At 41.9% G+C, this 21,982-nt stretch overlaps 2 protein-coding genes across 13 annotated transcripts in view; one reads left to right on the forward strand and one right to left on the reverse strand.

Annotated features, from left to right (window-relative positions):
* Positions 1-15,977, forward strand: part of eps8a (EGFR pathway substrate 8a, signaling adaptor) — a 34,562-nt gene extending 18,585 nt beyond the window's left edge. For 4 of the 10 annotated variants that reach the window (XM_085139111.1, XM_085139115.1, XM_085139112.1 and 1 more), the window contains 19 exons: positions 138-299; positions 476-625; positions 919-1,001; positions 1,082-1,218; positions 1,675-1,745; positions 2,064-2,190; positions 2,526-2,614; positions 2,832-2,906; positions 3,306-3,454; positions 3,530-3,713; positions 3,806-3,936; positions 4,979-5,090; positions 5,485-5,625; positions 5,719-5,754; positions 7,153-7,176; positions 7,854-8,112; positions 8,343-8,526; positions 8,976-9,108; positions 13,708-15,977. In XM_085139111.1, coding sequence (XP_084995237.1) covers positions 138-299; positions 476-625; positions 919-1,001; positions 1,082-1,218; positions 1,675-1,745; positions 2,064-2,190; positions 2,526-2,614; positions 2,832-2,906; positions 3,306-3,454; positions 3,530-3,713; positions 3,806-3,936; positions 4,979-5,090; positions 5,485-5,625; positions 5,719-5,754; positions 7,153-7,176; positions 7,854-8,112; positions 8,343-8,526; positions 8,976-9,108; positions 13,708-13,818 — 2,358 coding nt within the window. In that variant the 3' untranslated portion in view covers positions 13,819-15,977. Of the gene's footprint in view, positions 1-137; positions 300-475; positions 626-918; positions 1,002-1,081; positions 1,219-1,674; positions 1,746-2,063; positions 2,191-2,525; positions 2,615-2,831; positions 2,907-3,305; positions 3,455-3,529; positions 3,714-3,805; positions 3,937-4,978; positions 5,091-5,484; positions 5,626-5,718; positions 5,755-7,152; positions 7,177-7,853; positions 8,113-8,342; positions 8,527-8,975; positions 9,109-10,728; positions 12,243-13,707 lie in introns of those variants that run through there. The other 6 variants (XM_085139114.1, XM_085139116.1, XM_085139120.1 and 3 more) reach the window with 5 other exon arrangements.
* Positions 15,978-18,543: 2,566 nt separating this feature from the next.
* Positions 18,544-21,982, reverse strand: part of ptpro (protein tyrosine phosphatase receptor type O) — a 42,909-nt gene continuing 39,470 nt past the window's right edge. For all 3 annotated transcript variants that reach the window (XM_085139109.1, XM_085139108.1, XM_085139107.1), the window contains one exon: positions 18,544-21,805. The gene's annotated coding sequence lies outside the window, so the exon portion shown is untranslated. The remainder of the gene's footprint in view (positions 21,806-21,982) is intronic.

Consider the following 21,982-nt stretch of genomic DNA (forward strand, 5'->3'; position numbering starts at 1 on the left):
ACATACAAAGTGACCAAAAATCACCACTTAAATTATAAAAAACATAAGCTGTTTTGTTTGTGACTGTGATCGCTTGAATCTCCTGATGTCCTGCTGACGTTCAGTTTCCTGCCGTTACTCTAAATCTGTCTGTTTAGCACCTGACCACGTTTGTGCTGGACCGCAAAGATGGGATGATCACGGTGGATGACGGCATCAGACGCCTCCGTCTGCTCGATGCTAAAGGGAAGGTGTGGACACAGGAGATGCTGCTGCAGGTGGAGGAGAAGATGGTGAGCCTCATCGACTTAGGAACAAAGGTGAGGCTAAAAACAAGGATTTATTTTTGGCTTTGTTTTTTTTTTGTTTGGGGGGGGGGGGGGGGTTGTTTGTTTGTTTTAATTACAAAAGGCAAAAAAAGAACACTGATTCTCAGTGTGTCCTCAGCTTTAAGCTCAGTGTGACCCACTTTGACTTGTGGGTTTTTCTCCTTCAGAACGAGCTGGAGAACTTCCAGATTGGCTCGATCCAGCACTGCCAGGCCGTGATGAACGCCTGCAGCTACGACTCCATCCTGGCTCTGATCTGCAAAGAGCCGGGTCAGGTCAAACCCGACCTCCACCTGTTCCAGTGCGACGAAATCAAAGTAAACAGCCTCTGATTGGGCAAGACACTAAGCTAGCCCTGAGGGCCAAAAGTCCTAAAACACTTTAAAGTTGACTTTACTGTGTGATGAAGGAGTTTGCTGTGAAACCTGTTTGCTGCTAGTAAATGAAAACTTTGATTAAAATTCAGCTTTGATGTAAACGGCAAAGGACCGAGGGCAGAGCCCTGTGGGACTCCAACAATACTGGCCTGTTCGGACAGAGTCAGATGTCACGTTATAAATGTGTTTCATCCTGATGAACAACTTAATGATCTATGTTCTTTCTCTGATAGGCGAATCTGATCCAAGCTGACATAGAAAGTGCCATGATGGATGCCAAAGGAAGCAAAGTGAAAAAACGGCCGGAGACCCTGAAGTAAGAGCTGAGACACTCTGAGGGTTACTAAGCCCAGTTTCTCATCCTAGAAGCTGATTGGCTGATCTGTCTGTCTGCAGGATGATCCTGAAGAGCGATGGCATTATCCCCCCTCCCCCTTCCGCTCCTGCCCCCCAGCCGCCACCGTCACCTGATCTGGTGGACGTAAAGAGTCGTGCAGCAGCCTGGTCGGCATGGACCAATGAGCAGTATGAGGGTGAGTTATGTCACTTGCTAGAAGCCCAGTCACCTGCGGTTCAAACCTTCTGATTGTGAGGGGCAGCCAGTCAGAAGAAATTTGGGTTAAAGTGGGAGGAGTTTAAGCGGCTTGTTTCGCAGAGTATTTGGGATTATCTCTGACCAGCTGCTTCAAGCTCACATGGGTTTTGTTTTTGTTTTGTTCTTTTGTTTTCTTTTTGATAGTAAAAGCAACAAATACTGAGATTTTATTTTATTTTTTTAATACAAAGGCTGCAGGTAAAGTTTATTCAGATGAATCATTCTGCTCTTATTTCTTTGAGGATTTACTGTGATGTGACTCTGTGATGTGACTGATATGGGAGATAGGACGTAGTAATAAAAATGTCTGTGTTGGTTTTCAGTCACACTTTAATGTTTTCTCATGAATCGGGTGTTACGTTTTCCTCACACATGTGCTTTCTCCCTTCTGCATCAGACGATAGACTGCTGTCGCAGGACAATGGGCCGGTGGAGATGACGGCAGCTCGCGTAGATCGCGATGTGGTGAGTGTCCCATGTGTGGGTGGAGTTTCAAGGCTGATCTGAGAGCAGCTGGAGGAGCTAAACTTGAATCTGAGGTCGGCCCGGGGTTGTGGCACAATAGAAGATTTAAGCCGATTGAAGAAGGCTGCTTCATTCAAGCATAATCAGAGTTTGGAAGCTTTGGAGAGCAAATCTGCTTACATAAGGGAGCTGAGAGCGCTGAACGCTGCGCTGTTGTTCAGGTTTAATCATTAAATAACGCATACAGGAAACCTGCAAGCCACCGTGAAGGTGAATCAAACATTAAAAGATCCTGAGCACAGCTTCTCCTTTTCGCAGCAAATCCTGAACCACATCCTGGACGACATTGAGTTTTTCGTCACCAAACTGCAGAAGGCTGCCGAGGCCTTCGGTGAGCTCTCCAAGAGGAAGAAGAACAAGAAGGGCAAGAAGAAAAGCCCCGGAGGTGAGAAGGCAGCAGAGCCTCACCAATCAAAATATGCAGTAAAAGTGCCGATACTACAATAGAGTACTGTCCACACAGACAGATCCTGCTGAAACCAGAGTGAGGGATGTGCTGATCAGAGATCAGCTCACTGGCAGCTGTTTCCCATCAAGCCGCTTCAGATTTCTGAATTACTGCATCCCTCAACAATACATTTATTGATTTATTTCCAAACTGTTTTAATAAATTAGTGTGAGTGACAAGAACACCTATCCTTCCTCCCTCCTCTGAGTCATGTGACCTGTGACTGACCTCAGTTAAAAAAACTGACCTCTGTCATGTTCTGTGTCCACCAGAGGGCGTCCTGACGCTGCGCTCCAAGCCTCCGAGCGAAGACGAGTTTGTCGACTGTCTGCAGAAGTTCAAGCATGCCTTCAACCAGCTGGTACCTCCTACCTCCTCCTCCCCTTCCCTCCTCCTTCCTCCCTCCTCTCACAGTTTATTTGCTGATATAAAACTCACTGATCATAAATGAATATTTTGTCCGTGTTTTCTCTTGCGCAGGTTAAATGTATTGATTATTTATTGTCAGACTGACTGAATAGTTTCATTGGTGATGAACCTGCTTCTTGCCTCATGAGCTCTCTGTGCTCCGTCTGCAGGGGAAGCTGAAGGACCACATCCAGAACCCAAGCGCTGTGGAGCTGGTCCACTTCCTGTTCACGCCACTAAAGATGGTAAGTCACCGTTAGCACCTCACACAGCTACTTCCTGTATGTGCTCTGACTTCAGGCATGGAGCTGGAATAAACCCTTAAGAACTAAAGAAAGAGGCTCCACCTATCATCCATCCATCCATCCTTTAGCTGAGAGGCAGAATCTCTCCTCCCATCAAACCCCTGACGTGGAGGAGGAGCATGAGGGACTAGAGACCTAAGATCAGTGTGATGGCTGGTCCACACACACCGTCAAATATCACAACTGCTGCTCCTTCCTTGAATCTCAGGTTCCAGTCTAAGTTCCACCCTCAGACCTTCAGGTGGAACACCAGAGTAGCTTACACCTAAGACAACCCCAAACAGTGTTGTAAATGTAAGTAAAAAGTTTTTATTGTCACACCCTCCTCCTTCCGCTCAGGTGATCCAGGCTTCGGGCAGCGTTGATCTGGCTCGTAGCGTTGTCGTTCCTCTGCTGACCAGAGACGCCATAGACTTCCTTCACGCCTCAGGGACGGCGGAGGAGAGACACTTGTGGGTTGCCCTGGGAGACGGATGGACAAAGAGCAGGTCAGACAGGAAGTAACCGATGGATCAGTCGACTGATTTAATTGGTTGATTGATCAACATCTTTGTCTCCTAAAGGCTGGAGTGGCCGAAGGACCACTACTTCCCACCGTGTGTTCTGAGGTTTCGTGATGGTTGGGAACCACCTGTTTTGCCGGCGACAACCCCGAGTCGTGAGCAGGAGCTCGCTCAGCTTGCCGAAAGCCTCGCCAACGCCAACCTGCAGAGACCGGAGGACCCAAGGCCGTGGGTGGCTCAGGAGGTAAGGGGCGGGATGTGAAAGTGGCTCTGAGTTAATCTTGTCTCTTGCTGACGCGGTACTCACTCGTGGTGCGATTTCTGTTTCTGCTGCAGGTGGCGCTGCAGAGGTTCCCCCCTGTTGACGGGTATGCCTTCACCAACACCTCCTACAAACGCATGCAGATCCTGGATCAGGACACGGCCGTGGCTGCTTTCAAACACGCCGCCAGCCGCCGTGTAGACCGGTAACTGCAGGTCACATGACGCCCTGGAGAACTGATCCCACTGCTGTGCTTGCTCTGCTCTACGGAGGCCTGGGAGGGGCAAAATCAATACAGCAGAATAAAGAAAAATCACACAACAATCAACAATGATTAGATGAAATAAAAACAAAATTTATAAAAAATTAACTAAAGAAAAGAGGAAGTTCAAACATGAGCGAATAAAGAAAACAGTAAATAGAAATTCATTATAAAAATTCAAATGAAGATATTTCAAAAGTAATAAAAGGTTAAACAACTACGTATGTAAACAAAGAAAATATAACAAACCAGAGTTAAGAAAAAATTCAATCTAATTTTCCTTTTTTTCTGCTAATGCGTTAACGAGCGACCCGTGCTAACATGTTAACGAACCACCCGCGTTAACGAGCTAACCGCACTAACGCATTGATTCTATGCAGCCCTCGCACGGGGCGATCCGCGTTAATGAGCTAATGTAGATTTGCCGCATTAATGCAGTTATGGCGTTAACGTTAAGTAAATGTTTTGAAAATAATACATGCATTAATAAAGTGTTACTGAATGTGACTCAGTTTAATTATCAACGTCAGAACATTTCATTTATATTTGAATATAAAACAGAGGTGAGGAAATATAATCATTGATCAGTAAACTTTAATCAGCTAAAATATTGATAAATCTTCTGTCACTTCCTGTTTGTCCTCCTGCTGCTGATTGGTTTTTGTGTTGCTGGTTTTCTTCTTCGCTCGCTATGATCTTTGTCTTCTTCTGGCTGACGCTCCTCTGATCTGTCGGTGGGACATTTCTCCACGGCTGCAGCCGTTTAGTTTATGTCATCGCATTTTTACGATGTTCAGCAGCGTCATGACGTCAGATCCAAACTGATCAGACTCTTAAAGTGAGAAGAGGTTTTTGTTTGACCTGATGTTCCTCCTCGGAGACTGATCTACCTTTAAAGTTCGGTGTTTGGACACGTGGAGCTGCTGTGCTGCTTCAGGTCCTCTTTCTTTTTGGGACTGAAATCTTCCTTGTTGGTGTGTTTCAGAGGCTTCGACGCTGATGGCAGAGGGCAGCCCAAAATGTTTGCCAAATCGAAGTACGACTTTGTGGGGAGGAACAACACAGAGCTGTCGGTGCTTAAAGACGAGGTGGTCGAGGTAATCGTGTTAGTTTTCTTCTGCTCGTGGTTTATTCCTGGACTCTGAGTAGCTTTGCATGATTCACAGTTCAGAATAATCCTCATGTAGCTGATACTAGACCTTAGTGTGGCCCCTCCTCTCTGAAAGTGCCTTCCCCTAAAAACAGGTCTCTTCTGATTGGCTGGAGAAGGTTTTAACAGCTGGTAGGTGGGGCTTCTGTGTCTAAGATGACATCAAAGCGATCCAAGAGTATAAAAAACTAAGATAAACTGAGTGTTCAGAGCTTTAATGTGTAGACACTGACTTCATGTCATATTAAACATGCCCATCTCTATGGTAACAGAAAATACGCAGCAGGAAGTGAGGAGGAGGGGGAGACTGAGTGAAGTAATCCTTGACTTTTGCCTGGCAGGTGCTGGACGACAGGAAGCAGTGGTGGAAGGTTCGTAACGGCTGCGGTGCGACGGGCTACGTGCCAAACAACATCCTGGAGATCACCAAAGCGGTGGACATGACCAGCCGAGGAGAGCCCATCTACAGCCACACTGTCCAGGTAACGCACGCTCTGACGCTCACTGCAGCGGCTCACTTCCTGTCCCATCTCAGTCACCTCAATTCATGTTCTGTCTTTATGATCAATCATCAGCTTATGATGCCAAGGAGGGAGTTTGAGTTGTTCAAGGTAGGACGAGCTGGGTGTGTGTTTCTAGCTCGCTGTAGTTTCCACTTCCTGCGTTTGATTTGCTGTGATCTTAAAGGGACAGTGTCACGTTTGAGCGAATCTGGTTACCTTTAAATTATGAAATGACTCTCAGCTGAGAGAGAGATTAAAGATGTTTTTCCTCTGTCCTTAAAAGTCAGTCCTGTGGACTGGACCAGGAGGACCCAGAGCTCCGTCATAGCTCCAAGGACATTTTACTTATTGTTCTAATATCTACTACTACTTGTTGTTGTTGTTGTTGTTGTTGTTGTTATTATTATTATTATTATTATTATTATTATTACTACTACTACTTTCTAAAAATGACCCGTGATGGGTGAAATCCGTGAAGTAGCCAACTTTTTTTACAATTATTATAGATGTTTTAAGGCTGTAAAACCCCTCACTACACACTTTATACACTTTTCTCAGACAGGCACGAACATTTTCACACTTTTCTCTCTTGTTTAAACACTCTCAAAGTTCAAACCTTTGTAGAAAAATAAGTCCAGTATTATAGAATGAAACCAAAGGAACCCATGGTTGCCTCTGACGGTACAAAATGTTTTGTTGACGTTGTTGTGTTTGTTGGGGAGAAAACATACAATACAGCACTCCAGATCACACTGCTAGCAATCGAAGATTTGAAAATTTGTAATTTTTAAATTTGACATGCTGAACGCATTCTGTATTGTACAGGAGACACGGCACGAGATTGATTGGTCTACAGCCAATCATTGTCAATCAGGACGCAGAACACAATGCGCTGTTAAAAAAAGAAAAAAGAATGCAAAATTGCACAAAAAACTGCAAAACGGCGAGTTTTCACCACCGTTTTGCATTTGAACCCCATTATAGGGAGGGACCACTGTATTATCATTATTATTGTTATTGTTATTATTTATAGTATAATATGAAATGTTGCTAATACATTTTTAATTCTTAACAATTACACTTACTACACTTAATTCAGTTTATTTTTACTTATATTCTAAAAGGGTAAACATGCTGATCTTTAAAGGTGGAATTTCTGTGGTTTAACGGATTGCAATTGTGATGGATTATCTTTAATACTTTACTTCCTGTGGAGGTTTTCAGTGTAAAATGCCAAAGCCGACAGAAACTCAGTGACGTTTTTCTTCGGTTCTTCGTGGCGCTGCTGGCGCTGCTGGCGCTGAATAAACATTTACTGTTGGTGCTGCTGTTTTCTGAGCAAGTCTAAAATAAAGCAGTGGGCTGTCCCTTTAAGAGGTTTTCTAGGATCAGGTCAGTCTTAGTGACCAGTAGTGGCTCCTCACAGACCCTGGGTCAGTGTGCAGTGAGTTACACATGTTGATTCATCGTCTCATCGCCATCATCTGTCTCATTTCTTGTTGGCAGCAATTACTGGGAGAGCTTAACGAGGTAAACGCCACTGAGACTCTGATTGTTGCTGTTTCGAGGGAAGCACTCTGCTCGCCTCCAGCTCTGAACAGACTCCACTGCTTTAGATATTTCAAAGATCAAAACAGTTTTCCTTCGTTCACAGAGGTGTCTCGTCATTAGTCCAGGTCCTTTTTTTACACCACCTGAAGTTCCAGCAGAGGGTCGAAAAACCCTGACTGCAGGAAGCCTAAACCCTGACCCTGAAAAATCTGACTGATGAGAAAGTAGAGGCTGTGCTTTAAAATGTTTTAAACGCTGCTGCAGATACTGGTGGCTTAAGGGCTTGACCAATCAGGAATATTCAGCGCTGCAAGTCCCGCCCCCAAAGTTGACCTGATGGCGTGTGGAAAATGATTCATTGCGAGCTCAATTTAAAGTTCCTGAGAAAGAAATCCAATTTATTTTATACAGACAGCTGAAAACAATATGTGCTGCCCCTCTGCAGGCTTCCAGGAGTCAGCCAATAAGAAGAAAGCAGGCTTTTAGGGAGGAGCTGCAGCTAAGGCGCCGAATAAGATAAATGAGGATTATTTTGAACAGTGAATCATGCAAAGCTGCTCTTGAGGAGTCATGAGTAAAACATGGAGCTGGAGATGAACAGACATGCTCACCTGTACACTCAACTGTACATTGAAAAACTCATCTGTATCCTGCAGAAACAGACCACAAGGACAGAGTTTGTCCCCAGCAAACCCGTTGCCACGCCAATGCCCCCAGCCCCCGCACCGGTTCCTCCTGCTCCCGCCCCCGCCAGGGTCCCCACGCCGCCACTGCCTCCTCCGGCCGCCGAGCCCACAAAGCTGGCCGCCAGCAGCAGCACAGTCAGCCGACAGAACAGCAACGCATCCAGCGACATGGGCAGTGTCGCCATGAGGGAGCAAAACAGCCAGAAACCTGCTGTTGCCGCTGGCAGCCGTAAGTCCAGAAACACCTGCTGATCCAGCTGTTCAGCCCCAACACCTGTTTTAGACTAAAAACACAAACAATCCCATCCTTTTTAAATAAAGTTCAGGAAATCAAACCGTGATCAGTTTGAATACTTTTTATATTCAGACTTGCTGAATAAATGTTTCTACTTAAAGAATCCAGACCGTCAGAGGCAGGTGATGTGGTACAGGTAACCCTGTTTGTGTTTCTGTCCGTAGGAAGGAAGTCGAACATGGAGGAGGTCCAGGACGAGCTGATGCACAGGCTAACGCTCGGTCGCAGCGCCCAGAAGAAGTTTCAGGGTCCCACCCGCAGTGGCAGCACGCCGTCAGTCAGCATCACGTATGACTCGACACCAGAAGAGGTCAAAGCGTGGTTGGAGGCCAAAGGCTTCAGCCCCGTGTAAGTCTGCTACTTTAACCCGCACTGACCCACACGCTCAGTTGATTCTAAAGTTTAAACCTGTGTTTAGAGTAGGAAGGAAACCAGAAAAACACAAACTGGACTCAAGTCTGAGACTCAAGTCTGAATGTGACCAATCGGGCATGATCCTGACAGTCATGTGACTAAAACGTTTGGCTTTATGACCAAGAACAGGAAACGTTCACGTTCACTTCTGGAAGCTTTAATGACAGTTTTTCAAAGTAAAATAATCCACAGTGTGACTTTCATGCTTCAAAGCGGGTCATATAAATAAAATGATGTCACTTTCTTTACCCGTCATCATTTTTAACCATCTCATGATTGTAGTGTGAAACCACAAACTGTAAAAGGAAAGGGGGACATATTTGGAGAGGCTATAATTGTGTGTGTGTGTGTGTGTGTGTGTGTGTGTGTGTGTGTGTGCGCAGCACCATCACCAGCCTCGGCGTGCTCACTGGCGCTCAGCTCTTCTCGCTCAACAAGGAGGAGCTGAGGACGGTTTGTCCTGACGACGGCGCCCGAGTCTTCAGTCAGGTCACCGTGCAGAAGGCGGCGCTCGAGGTGGGTGTCACTGCTCAGACCCGACGTCACCATCAGATTTATTCCTATTCATTATAATCAGTCTGATTTTAAGTAAAGGAAGCAGAAACGTCAGTAACTGCAGGAAAGCAACAGAGACAGGAAGTCACTCTGAGGAAATGTCTGCAATATTTCAAAATAAAGGTGTGGTTTGATTAAAGCTGGAATATTTTAGAAATAAAACTACAGTAATCAAACCTCACACGTCAAATCTTCAAGAACAGCAAAAACATTTTAATTAAACACAAACGTATTTAAAATATTTTCAGAGTAAAGTTTGTATTTAGAGAATGAGGCAGTCATAATGTAGGATATATTCTTATAAAACAGGAAGCATAATTTAAACGCTGAAGTTAAAATGGTCTTAGGTTTCATAATCTTTATATTTCACTAATGAGTTCATACATTTAATTGATGTATTTATTTTAATTTCACGTTCAGGATAAGATTTTTTTAAAAACAAAACCGACTTTTTTTTTTTGACTATTTAAAAAGTCTGGGTAATTTTTATTTTTTTAATTTTTTTTTTTTTTTTAAACATCACCTTTTGGATTTTTCACTGAAAATTTTGTGATTTTTATTTCAGCTTTTTGAAGAATAATAATTAGACTTTACACATTTTATTAAAAGGCTTTAACTTTTTCTTTAAGGACTAAAGGAGATGAACTGCAAATAGCTTAAGATTGCATTACAACAATAACTGTATTATACATCCATAATACTTTACAGAAGTGTCAGTCCCATGCTTCCCATGAAGCCACAATATTTAACGAATAAAGTTTGAATATTAAAAGAATAAAACTGACAAACTACAACTTTAAGTTTCAAATAATCTAAAAATTAATCTTGACCTGTACTTCCTGCCTTTATTGACTTTAAACAGCTTCCTTAGGGACATCCTCATCATGATTATGTTCTTAGATTAAAGGATTATTGACGCAAACGTTCTGTATTAGGACAGATTTGTTTTCACAAATGAATCTTTGATGGTGAAATCGTGTTTTTGTTCACTTTAGTGTCTGTCAGTGTGGTTATATTACTGCATTTTATCAGATCGTGTTGTTAGTTGAGGCCAAGCTTCCTGACAGCTGATTGGTTCATCAGACAAACATGTGCAGCAGGAAACAGAGACAAAACAAAATCTGAGTATCTGACATGTCAGCGCCGATTTAACTGATTACTGAAGTTAGTGAAAATGAAAGAGGGTTAAGTCGCTGAGTTTGACCACCAGAGGGAGCCAACAGGCTGGTGGTGTTAACAGACAGATGAGGCTTGCTGAGGTGTATTATTATTATTATTATTATTATTATTATTATTATTAAAACGTTTCGTGCTGGAATACAAATCGGATCACTTCCTGTAATAAAATCTAAACTTTGAAGGGAAGTGTATTATTTGTAGACAACAGCAGCACTTATGATCCTGATCTTGACGTTGTCAGATAATCTGAGGGGTCAGAGATTGTAATCTCTGTAATCTGTTTGCTGCCATGTGTTTGTGTCAGGAAGCTGGAGGCCTCTTCACGATCTTTTCTGTCTTTAAGCTTTCTGTCGCCAAACTCTGGCGAGGTCTGGTGTTCTGGTGTCTGTTTCCCACCTGCAGGTTTTCTTCTGAGCCTCCTTTGATCTTCTGATTCTGTTACCACACTCATTAAAGGTATCGTGTTCATGTAAATGCAGCTTCATTCTGTTGGCCAGATTTAAGGAAACTGCATGAGATGGAGGACTCGTGTAGTATTCAACAGGAGGTCCTCCATGACTCGTGACAAAATTAAGATACTTAATGGGATTCAAGTAAACCCTTAATTTTATGTTCTCTCTGGGTACCAACATGTTCCAGTATCTGTTAGTACAAATTTTTTTTTTTTTAAACTTGGTCAGAAGATGTCAGGCTAACGCGAGACTTGTTCATCCTGGCGTGAGGCGCATGTTTGAGGGGTCTTAACTGGGACTTACCTGTCTTACTTTTGGATTGTTGGCCCTTGGGTTAGGGATCATGGTCAATAAACCACTTTAAGTTCAACAACAAAAACTGAATCAACATTTACCATTATTGTGTCTTGCTCTTCTTCTTGACTTGGCCTTGCTGGTCTTGATTTGGCCATAGGTTTGGGACTGTTGGCGATTTTGGACAGGTTTTGAATTTAGATTGTTGGACTCCTGTTTCTCTTAATTAGTGACATGACTTAGAAGCCAAAAGGGCCCAAGATGCTGCAGCAACTGCTGCTTCTGTCGGACTTGTTGTTCTCAACTTAGGAAAAGTATCCCAAGCTTAGGACTAGTTGGTCTTGATTTGGGGGGAACAAGTCTTAAACGAGTCTTAGTGCGTTAGACTTTTTTGAATTTGGATTGTTGATATTGGGGAGTTTTTTATCTAACAGAACTTTCCCATCAGCTCTCTTTACCCTTTTGGATTTATAGTCTATAATTAGCCCACAGATGAAGACCAACATTGACCGGTTGCACCGGGGGATTTGTTCATATTGTCACAGGACTCCAGACTAGTTTCTTTTCTCAGAATTCCTGAATCTGGCCATCAGAACGAGGCTCCAGATGTTTCATGTGTAGCAGCATTTTTAAGGTAGTCAGCATTAGGCTTCCTGCTGTGGCTGTGCACAAAGTCCTTCTTAAACTCCCTGAATGAAGCATCTCCCGAACAATGCTCTTACTGTTGACCTCTGCCCCTCACCTGTTGCTAACTCACAGCCCCACCCTCCCATAGAAACCTGGATGTGTAGTAATTTTCACCTTCTTTTGGTAAAATGTGTAAACACATTTTCCATGTACAGATCTGGGTTTCAGGATTTTCTCCAACACATCAATTGTTAGTTTTAGCTCATATTTTTATTTTTTAAACACATTTAATTTAGATTTAATACCTACTGTTGTTAGTTTGTCCTTTATAAAGAAACAAACACTGAAAACATCCAGATTCAGGTCAGCTGCTGAACCCACAATCTAGACATGGACCATGCTGAATGGTTTGAAATACCATCTTAGATAAGTAAAGTAGCGATATACCTGTGAAACCACCTGTAATACTGAAGCGTCTGGTAAGTATAAATTAGCTGTCTGTGGTCCTGGATCAGTTTTTAAAACAGTTTTTTTTTTTTTTTTTTTTTAAATAAAGTGACCAAAAAGTTTCAGATGTCAACCAAACACTTGCCTAAAATTGTTCAATCTGCCTGTAAGATCTTCTTCTGCACCTCTGGACCTTTTGCAAGCTCATTAAAGTAAAACTACATGTGAAAAAAACATTTTAGTTCATTAAATATGAAAATAGACTTTTGAAATAATAACAAAAAGGGAAAATAGTTTGAACTCATTAAACTAAAGTAAAAATTAAATTTTCTCCTTTGCTAATTTAGTATAACTGTTGTTACATGAGATGTGAATGTGACATTTGAGCTCTGAGGACTCACAGGTCACAACAGGAAACATCTGGAAGAGGTCCAGAGGTGCACATGAGACGACGCTGAAGAGCAAACTGATTAAATTTCAGTGGCATGAGGGTTTTTCCTGTAATTGGCTGCTTCCTGTAATCTTTTTGATCACTTCTCGTACCTGAACACCTCAAGCTTCTTTCCACCTGCAGCTGGTTGCACAAATATCGGCACTTCGGCCTCAAACGCTATATTTTCTCCCTGCGGTGAACGAACTGCTCCAGATCATCTCGTCTCTGGGAACACACAGACTCTGGTGTAGCAGGTGTTTGTGCCACCAGTTTCAGAAAATCCCGTTACCCAGCATGCTTCCTGACACCACACCGTAAACACATTCATCCACATGCTGTTTGCAGCTTGGCAGTCGCCAAAGGCTTCCCGAGGCTGAGTTTACACCAAACTGCAGCCAGCTGGCGCCGCTAGGCTCTGACCGACAGAAGATTTCACCTCGACGCGCCGAAAAAATCTTCTAAAGCGACGGCACTGACGCTCAGTAGATTTTACATTTATTGCTTGAAAAGCTCAGAGGTCGAGGGGAGACTTTCGGGGGCGCTCTAACGGGCTGAGGTGGTCCGGGAAAGCAGGAGCTTGTAGTTTGTCCAAGGTAACAGACCGATGTAGATAAAAGCTGTGGATAATTACCAAAATTCAAACTTAAGATCAGCTTGAAGAAAAAAGTTTATAATTACATCGTAGTTTCTTTTTTTTCTTTTTTCTTTTTAAAAGAAAAAACAATTCATGGAAACGTGTCTTTAAAGTCGCGATGCTTCAGTTGATCTGCTTTAATGTAATTTCTTTTTTCCTTTCATTTCCTCAAATTTGCATTTTAATGTCAGAAGAGAACTTTTTTTTTTTTTTTTTTTTTTTTTGTTCTCTTAAATTTCCCTTTAACCTTGGATGGCCACCTGTAATCTGTGGAGAGGAACACTCTGTTTCAGTAAAGCTCAGCAAAAACAAAGTGGTGCGTGATTATTGGTGGAAAACTAAACTGCAGTGAGGAAGCGCCGGACACATGAGTCAGGCAGGCTGTCTAAATGGGCTCGTCTCACGAGGCGGCGCTCGAGAGTTTCCCGAGATCAAATGTGCGTTTGTGTCCTGATGAGTGTTTGTTCATGTCTCTGTTTCGTCTGCGTCTCCAGAAGAGTGCAGGCTCTGAGCTGCAGGAGATCATGAGGAGGCGGCAGGAGAAACTGGCAGCCAGCACCTGTGATTCAGGGGTGGAGTCTTTCGATGAAGGCGGCGCCCACTGAGCTCCACGCAGTTCCTCTCCTTCCTTCCTTCCTCCCTCCCTCTTCCCTCCCTCTGCTGTACCTTATCCCTTTTTCAAACCGCAGCCTGCTGCTCTCTCAATCCTCAGGCGGCGGCCGACCGCGCGGAGTTCGTGGAGATCATGCGGCGTAGACAGGAACTCCTCAGCTCATCTCCATAGAAACAAACCGACCGCCCACCGGACTGCCCACACACACAATATTCTGCCATGTTTGCCTGGAGTTCACATGAACACTTTGGGGACTCGTTTAGTTGGTGAAAAGCTGTTCGCTCACCGTTTCCAAAGCAAAGCCTCGCAGTATTAACGTCAGTGCCGCGCCCGGTCCTCTCCGCTTCATCACTGCGGTCAGGTCACACATAGGAGCGTTTTATGATGTAATGATGTAAACACACTGCACTCTAAGAAGACTTGTGGAGCCGAGACATTCAGGATTTATGTCTTTTGAGTTAAGATTGTGGAAAAGGCTAAAAGCAAACAGGAAGTGCTGATCCTGTGTTTTTATTTCCAAAGAGGGATTGACCCTGTACACGTGGATTATTCCCTCTGTGCCTGGGCACAGTGAGATCACGGAGAGGCTAAAACTGAGCCTGGTACTTTAGACATGCCTGACTGCTTGTTACAAAAATGAAATTCACTAAATGAATATTATTCTATCATCTATGCTAACAGACTGATAAATATACATTTAAATGTTTTTGAGAGAGTTATTTGATGGATTTCATTTTCTCAGATTATTTTAAAACTAGAAGCAAAATGAAATGCACATAACTTTATAAAAATAACTTATGAAGAACATCTGTCACAGAGTGAGTGATCAGATTTCTTACAAGGAAATGATATTTGGTAATCAGCATTTTTGCACATGAATAAAAATGCTGTTGTTTTTCAGGCAGAGGTAACAACCAATGAAACAAGCCGAAGCAGCTGAGGTGTTTGTAATAGCTCAGTCTTTCTTTGACTTTGTTCTGATGGTAAAAACACAAAATGAATGTAGTTGAACTCATCACGCCCCGTCCAAAGCAACAGGTAGCCTCATGTTTCTGTCTCATTGGTCATCTTACCTGTTCGAGCTGCAGGTGATGTGATGCCAGCGATTGCTGACTATATTCAGGTCGAGTAATTGCCATTACTATCAGCCTCCTTGTGAAAAAAACGGGGGGTAAAATCTGCAAATTGAACTCTGTATATTCTATCGAAAACCTGATGGAAAAGAAAAAATTTTACCCCAGAAAAATCTGCATTTTTCGTTCTTCAGCTCCACAGAGTTGCATTCTGTCTGGATGAGCTCGAGTGCGCCCCCTGTGGGACAGGAAGTTCACAAGTTTATGTTCACGTTTTAAAGGTTACACGCACACATTCACATGGACTTGATTTTGAACTGGATCACAATAACGACTCATACTAAGAAGTTCAGACCTTTCACATTAAAGGTTGAAAAGGGTGTAATCTGTTTTCTTAAAAGGCTTTTAATGTGAAAAATCTGTCCTTTTTGATCACTCTGAAAACCACCCAACCCAATCAGTGAGGTGACCATTGGGACTGAAGCGATGATGTGTTCTAACAGTCACGGGTGTGATGGTTCCCGCTGTGACTGGATTGGTTCGTGCTGGTCACGAGCACGCTCAGACATTATTTAAACACTGGCTATTGTTTGAGAATTTACCGCCAAAAATCAGCAACAGAAGATGTTCAGATCAGTGAGCAGTAAATAAAGTAAAAACATGCAGACTGTTTCTGTTTGTACAAGCAGCCTGAAAACACTGTAAATGAAAGATGTAAATGCTCATAGAAAAGGAAATGTACAGAAATGAGCCTGTACTCACTGTGGCATTGATTGTATTGATTTTGTTTCCATTTATGCACTTAATCTTCTGAAGGAAAGTTTTCTGTCTTTGTCTGTAGCACAGCACTGTAATATGAATAATGATTAAAGCAGTTCAGTAAAGTAGTTCAGTTTATGGAGAATTGCTTGTTGCTAATGAGAGAACAGTAAAAGTGTATGTAGTGTAGTTTTACCCAAACAGATGTGTTGAGGCCAATCAGGAGGAAAGGTTAGAGTTCATTTGTACGTGTATAGTTTTCTTCGTGCCTTTTCCATGTAAATCTGCTCATTCTGCAATAAAACATTTACTAAAAGCATTTTTTTTTGTCATCGTGGAGCTTTTTTTTTTTCTTCTGTAATCTTCACGTCTGCTTCTGAGCCATATTTCTTTCAGAGATTCATTTCACAGCAAAGTTCAAATTTTAAATTCATTCTTTATTTAAATACCGTATTTTTCAGACCATTAGGCGCACTGGATTAAGCGAAACAAAACAGTCAGATAAGTCAAACTTTACTCAACTCATTCTTCTTGCTTCCTCCACTTCCGTTCCATTGATTCATTAATGCTGAATTCTCTCGCAGCTCCTCTATTCCCGTGTTGTTGCAGTATATTAATGACTAACCTCGTATTGTGGATGGATTATCTCAGTTCTTCTCCTGACTGAAGTTTGGTCCATTTACACCATCCTCCAATGCGATTGCATTTGTCCCCAACCATCGGGAACCCTCACGTTAACTTTTATCGAGTGGAAAAAAAGTTAGCGTTCATCCTCCAGCCAGAGTTACAAGTAACGCGTTACTGTAATCCGATTACTTTTTCAAGTAATGAGTAAAGGGATTACTATTACAAAAAAGGTAATTAGATTACTGTTACTTTCCTGTAAGCACGCTGCGTTACTGCGTTACTAAAACCATGATTTTTTTTTTTTACGAGACTGTCTCATGACAATGCTGTAAACGAGTGCGACGTTCGTGGCAACAGCTGTGTGCAGATAACAATGGATAATATAACAAGTGCGGGGGAGAGTACGACCATGCAGCGTTTAAAGCGTGGAAGTACTGACCTTACTTTGAGTTTGATTCCGTAAAAAGTGACAAAAACATTAGCGTCCACTGTTCACTGCATGGGAAGAAAACTTCTTTTTACAGCGAAAAACACCCTAAACGTCAGAACAAGCACAGAGTACGCTGCCGCAGAATGGGAAATTCACAGAGAAACTCCCGGATCCTTCCACTGACCACTGCGACACACCTGCACCAGGGCAAACCTCTGCCTGCTTCACTCCTGCTATACAGGTGAAAATAGAGCAACAGGACTGCTGAGTCTTTGACTTTATTTATTTTCTGCTGTGTTTTACTTGCATCTATTTCAAAGAGTGAGTGTAAACACAAAAAAATATTTTATTTTATATGCTGGAATGTGCAGAAAATAGGTTTAAATGTTCAATAAATTTCTTCCAGTCAGAGAATGTTGCATATAATTTAATTTTTGCTTGACACATAAAGTTAAAAGATTAAAACTAATAAAGCCAGTTTTAAAAAGAGACTTTTTCATTTTATATTACATTTTATATGATGGATTGTGTAGAAAACGTACAGGTACTTACAAGTACTTCCTGCTAACTTCTAACCCTGTTAAACCAAGCACACCATTGTTTTTCTTGTGACATTACCATTGACTGTAGAAAACTGTTTTCTTTAATATCACCAACCATTCCCATTTTATTACAGTGTATCCCTATAAATGGCCCACCGTGTAGAATTGGGCTGAAAGATCTATTGCTTTATTACCTATTCAGGTTGTAAATCATGTTTTTAAAAAGTAACTAAATAACTAATTACTTTTGAAAATAAGTAATCACTAAAGCAACGGGATTACTTTTTGGGGGAAGTAATTAGTTACTGATTACTTTTTTCAAGTAACTTGACCAACACTGCCTCCAGCTTCACTGTGTTTATGCTAACATAGCCGTGTCGCTACCAGGTACATCACGTAGCACGTCATTGTATACCAGCTAGTCCAACTTCAGTAACCCTACAAACGTCACTGCTGTTTAGTTTTCTGTCTTCGTTTATGTTGGAAGTGATAGCAGAGGTGTACGTTTTAATTTTTTCAGAAATCTCTCAGTCAGAACATGCTGTATCATGTTTAGCTAACTTCCTACTAACTTCTAACTCTGTTAAATTTAATAAATTCTGTTTTCATGGATGCCTGGATATTTAACTCAATTGTTACACCTGGTAAAGCAGCAATGCGTATCATTTTTATAAAAGATTTAGACCGTTTTTAACTCTCAGTGAACAGTGCTCATTTGACCCAGATACTCAGAGTCCTCTAGGCTCCTGACTACGGTAGCCGTAATGCTTCGACAATCCATCAACCGGTCCGGTTTCGTAGCTTACCAAAGTCGTTTTAGTTGGCGACCTTCTGATTTTATTTTTCCCTCAAGTAGTACTCAGGACTGTTGTTCAAAAGAGCTACTGTTTTATATTCATGGTGCTATGTAAATCTATGTATTCATAACTATTGTATTTAAAAATTATATCGCCATTATGCCAACAAACATGATGGTATCCTAAATTATTATGTAAGATCATACAGTTATACTTTGTTCTGTCCTAAGATTAAATAATTTGAAAATGCATGATAACGTTGAAGATGAATTGAACTATTAGTCTTGTTTTTATGAATTTTTCTTTTAAACAATTGTAAAGTGTGATTCCACCCCATCATTGAGGTTGCACAGCTCTCTGAGCTCTGCGGCAGCCGTTCTGTTGGAGATTTGCTGATGTGCTTGGATCCTTGTCCTGCTGATGACCCAGTTTGGTTCCAGCTTTAGCTGTGGGACAGACGCAAAAGTGACAAAAGTAAAGCACACACTGTTTTTACTGCAACATTTTTATTTTGTTCCAACACACACAGTAAAACTCTGTGACGGCGACCCGAGCTCGGGATCATCCTTCAAACTGTAAGTGACACAATGCACAATAATGGCACCAATGACGTACGAGTTCGACTGGACACACACTAAGCAAGAAAGAACTGTAGAAGAGTTTCAGTGCTGAGCTTCACAAAACTGTCTGCAAGTTCTGTCAGTTTTTAAAAATCTTTTTTTGACAGTCATACCAAAGTGCATTTCTCAGACCCCAGATGCATCCTCCACGTCACGCTTCTAGACACTGAGGCTTAAGAAACGGCGCCGGCGAGAATTCAGCTCCGAGCTCAGAGAAAGATGATTCACATTTACAACAACTTTTAAAAAACAAACTTCTAAAGCAACATCTCCACAAGAATAACTTTGCAATGACGAGTAGAAACAGAATAGTTAAGCGGTAGTAGTAGTATGTACAGTACATCTGATATCTAAGAGTGACATGGAAACTATTTCAGATCGAGCGGCAACTGAACCGAAGTACCCAACCGTCGAGGATCTGAGACGGCTGACAGGTAAAGACTTCAGGTGTGGTAAGCACAAGGCCACAAAGATGAATCATTTCACAAGTGGCCAGTGGCCTTTTTAAACATTCATTAATTACTGAAATATTTGCACAAACTTAATGCAAGGTGTCGTCAAAATAAAAATCTGTACTTCAGCATTAAGTGAGAGTTACCTGGTTTAGTATTCATTATGGGAATAACTAGCAAAGCAATTTAAAAGCTTTGCTCGATGTGCCAAAATGTAATTATTATGGGAAAAAAACTAAAATTCAGTTTGGTATGAAATCAAATTGAATTTTGATTTCATTCATCTGAAATGTGCTCCACTTTTCCCACCACGTATGTTGCAGTACACTTTCTAAAATAACAATACATTTTGATTGTAGACTGTAGGAAGTGCAGAGTTTGGGTTATACATTTTATAAGCTTGATGAAATTTTTTAGCATTTTACCAAATCTTTTATTTGGATTGTTCAACCAGCTTTTGTGATTCATTCCAAAGTCATAGCTATCCCAAATGATTATACTCCCCGTTCCCCAGAGTTGAGCTCTTATTTTGACGACACCCTGTATGTCCTGAATCGAGTGTAAAACTTTGGGTTCATTGAAGTCGACCACTCATCTGCTCAGTAGACATTCTCTACAATCATTGAGGAATGATGGAAATGTGAATATTCTTCTGCCCTTCATGTGAAATACTCAGTAGAAAGATGAACAATGAAAACTAAATCGCTGAATAGAATCTGATCTAACTAGCAGACACTGATGCTTCAATACTTTTCTGTACAGATCGAATTTGATGAGTCGGTCTCAGCCATTCGCAAACCAACACCAGGGGCCCAAAACCAGCAAAAACCTGAACTGTGGTGTTTTTTATTAAATGTCCGTGCTCACAGGTTTTCTTATAATGCCCGAAAAATCCTTTCAAAATGTTAAACTGTGGCAAAAACAAAACCCAACAAAATGCATTTTAGTGAAACGCACATGTTTAAAATACTTTTAGTCTAATACATACTAGACTGTAGTATGTGACATGGTAAAAAGGTAGGAAATACTACATAAAATGTTAATGATTAAATTTGGGGTGTTTTACTCATTGAAAACACTACAAAAAATCTGTAATTAAAGTTAAAATAGAAAAGCTTAGAGTTCAAAATGAACGAGAAAACAAACCGTTGTGAAGGAAGTTTCTTTTAAACTTTCAATGATACTTACAGGATGCGTACATTCTGTTTTGTTGCACTACAAACGCTGGATCACATGTGACGTCCAGTGAAATGTACGCTAAACGTTTATCGGTGTAGTGCTTCTTTATAGGAAGTCACTGTGGGCATATATAAGAAAACCACTGACTGCATTGGGACATTGAAATGCAGATATTTTTGTAACTTATGTCTTTATACTTTCTAGTCCAGATTCAAAGGTATAATTTGTAGTTGTGTAATAACTGACTGCACTTCTAGACGGTGAAAAATCTATTTATGTGGGACCCAGAAGAGCTCTGCTGATATGCTGAGCAGATATGTTTCCGTGACTTTGGGCCAGTAACGGGGAAACTTGAGAGATTCTGTCTCCGATGTCCATTCTGTCGGATACGGTCCTTTTTCTCTGTCAGCCCGATCGGACAGTCCAAAGCTCTACAGTAGTCCTAACGTTAATCTACAGCTCCAAGCATGGTGACTGCGTGCTGATCGCCCACGGTGGGAAGCAGCAGCAAAATGCTTCCCTTCTTGTTCAGTAGCTCAGAGGCCTCAGTGCAAATACAAACTACAGCTCTACAACCACAGTCTCTAGCTTCTAAACTGGCCTCAAACACGCCAAGCGGCGACGGATGGCAGCGTGGGGACGGCGTTCCCCTCGACTCGTTTGTGCCCTCTTGTTGTACAGACCTAGCAAACATTCACACTGCTAGGGTTGATCACGATAAAGTTCGGATAGTGTTATGATGATGATATTTTTCTGCCGTAATTTGGAGCAGAAATCTGAAAAGTTCCTCATTTTTCACTTCTGAAGTTTGGCATATGCAGCCATGATGGAAAGATGACGAAAGTGTCTCCAAACATCCTATTTGTGCTCATCTTGGGTTCGCTCTTTAGTGAATGTTTGCTGGGTTCTTCCTGTGCAGCAGTCCTGGCAGTTAATCAGCGAGCTCGAGCCATTGGGGTTTTTAATTATCGACGTGTGCGGTAGGTGTGGCAGTGCGTAACGATGAAATCTACCGCCGCCGACTCCTACGCCCCAAAAAGCCAGGAAAGCTGCACCGTGCAAGATGACGGGCAAAGCAAAACCTGAACCTAAAACAAAGGTTTGAAGGGGAGAAAGAGGCCAGTGTGCTTGCTGGTTTTACAGCGACTCCTGAGATTAAAAACATAAATAAAAATGAAAAACCACTGACTCCGTTCCACCGACTCGTTGCCTCAACAGACGCAGCTTGTCAACGCTCCTCCGAGCCCACGTTGGTGTGAGTCAGTCCAGTTCAGAGGGCAGGGCTGTGGTTGAACATGTTGGTCAGTCAGTGAAGGCTCCTTAAGGCAAAACTCCATCCCATGCTTTAACACCAATTCAAAGAAAGAGACTGATAATAGTTTTCTCTCGCCCAGATGTTCTATGTTGTGTTTTTTTTGTTTTTGATACTGATGATGAAGCGAGTCTTCTTCTGCAGAGAATGGATGCCTGAAGCACAGGAGGTTGGGGTGTGTTCACAGCCTGCAAGACAAGCAGAAGGGTTTAAGCACAAAGGGGGGGATTTAGTCTAAAACACAAAGACATTTGTTTGGATCAACAAGAAGATGATGGATGCAGAGGTAAATTCAATTTAAATTTAAGGTCAAACTTTTTTTTTATTTTTTTTTATCACAGATTAGTTTCTGAGGTAGACAGCTA

Source organism: Neolamprologus multifasciatus, chromosome 17 (assembly GCF_963576455.1).
Source record: "Neolamprologus multifasciatus chromosome 17, fNeoMul1.2, whole genome shotgun sequence".
NCBI classification, from domain to species: Eukaryota; Metazoa; Chordata; class Actinopteri; order Cichliformes; family Cichlidae; genus Neolamprologus; species Neolamprologus multifasciatus.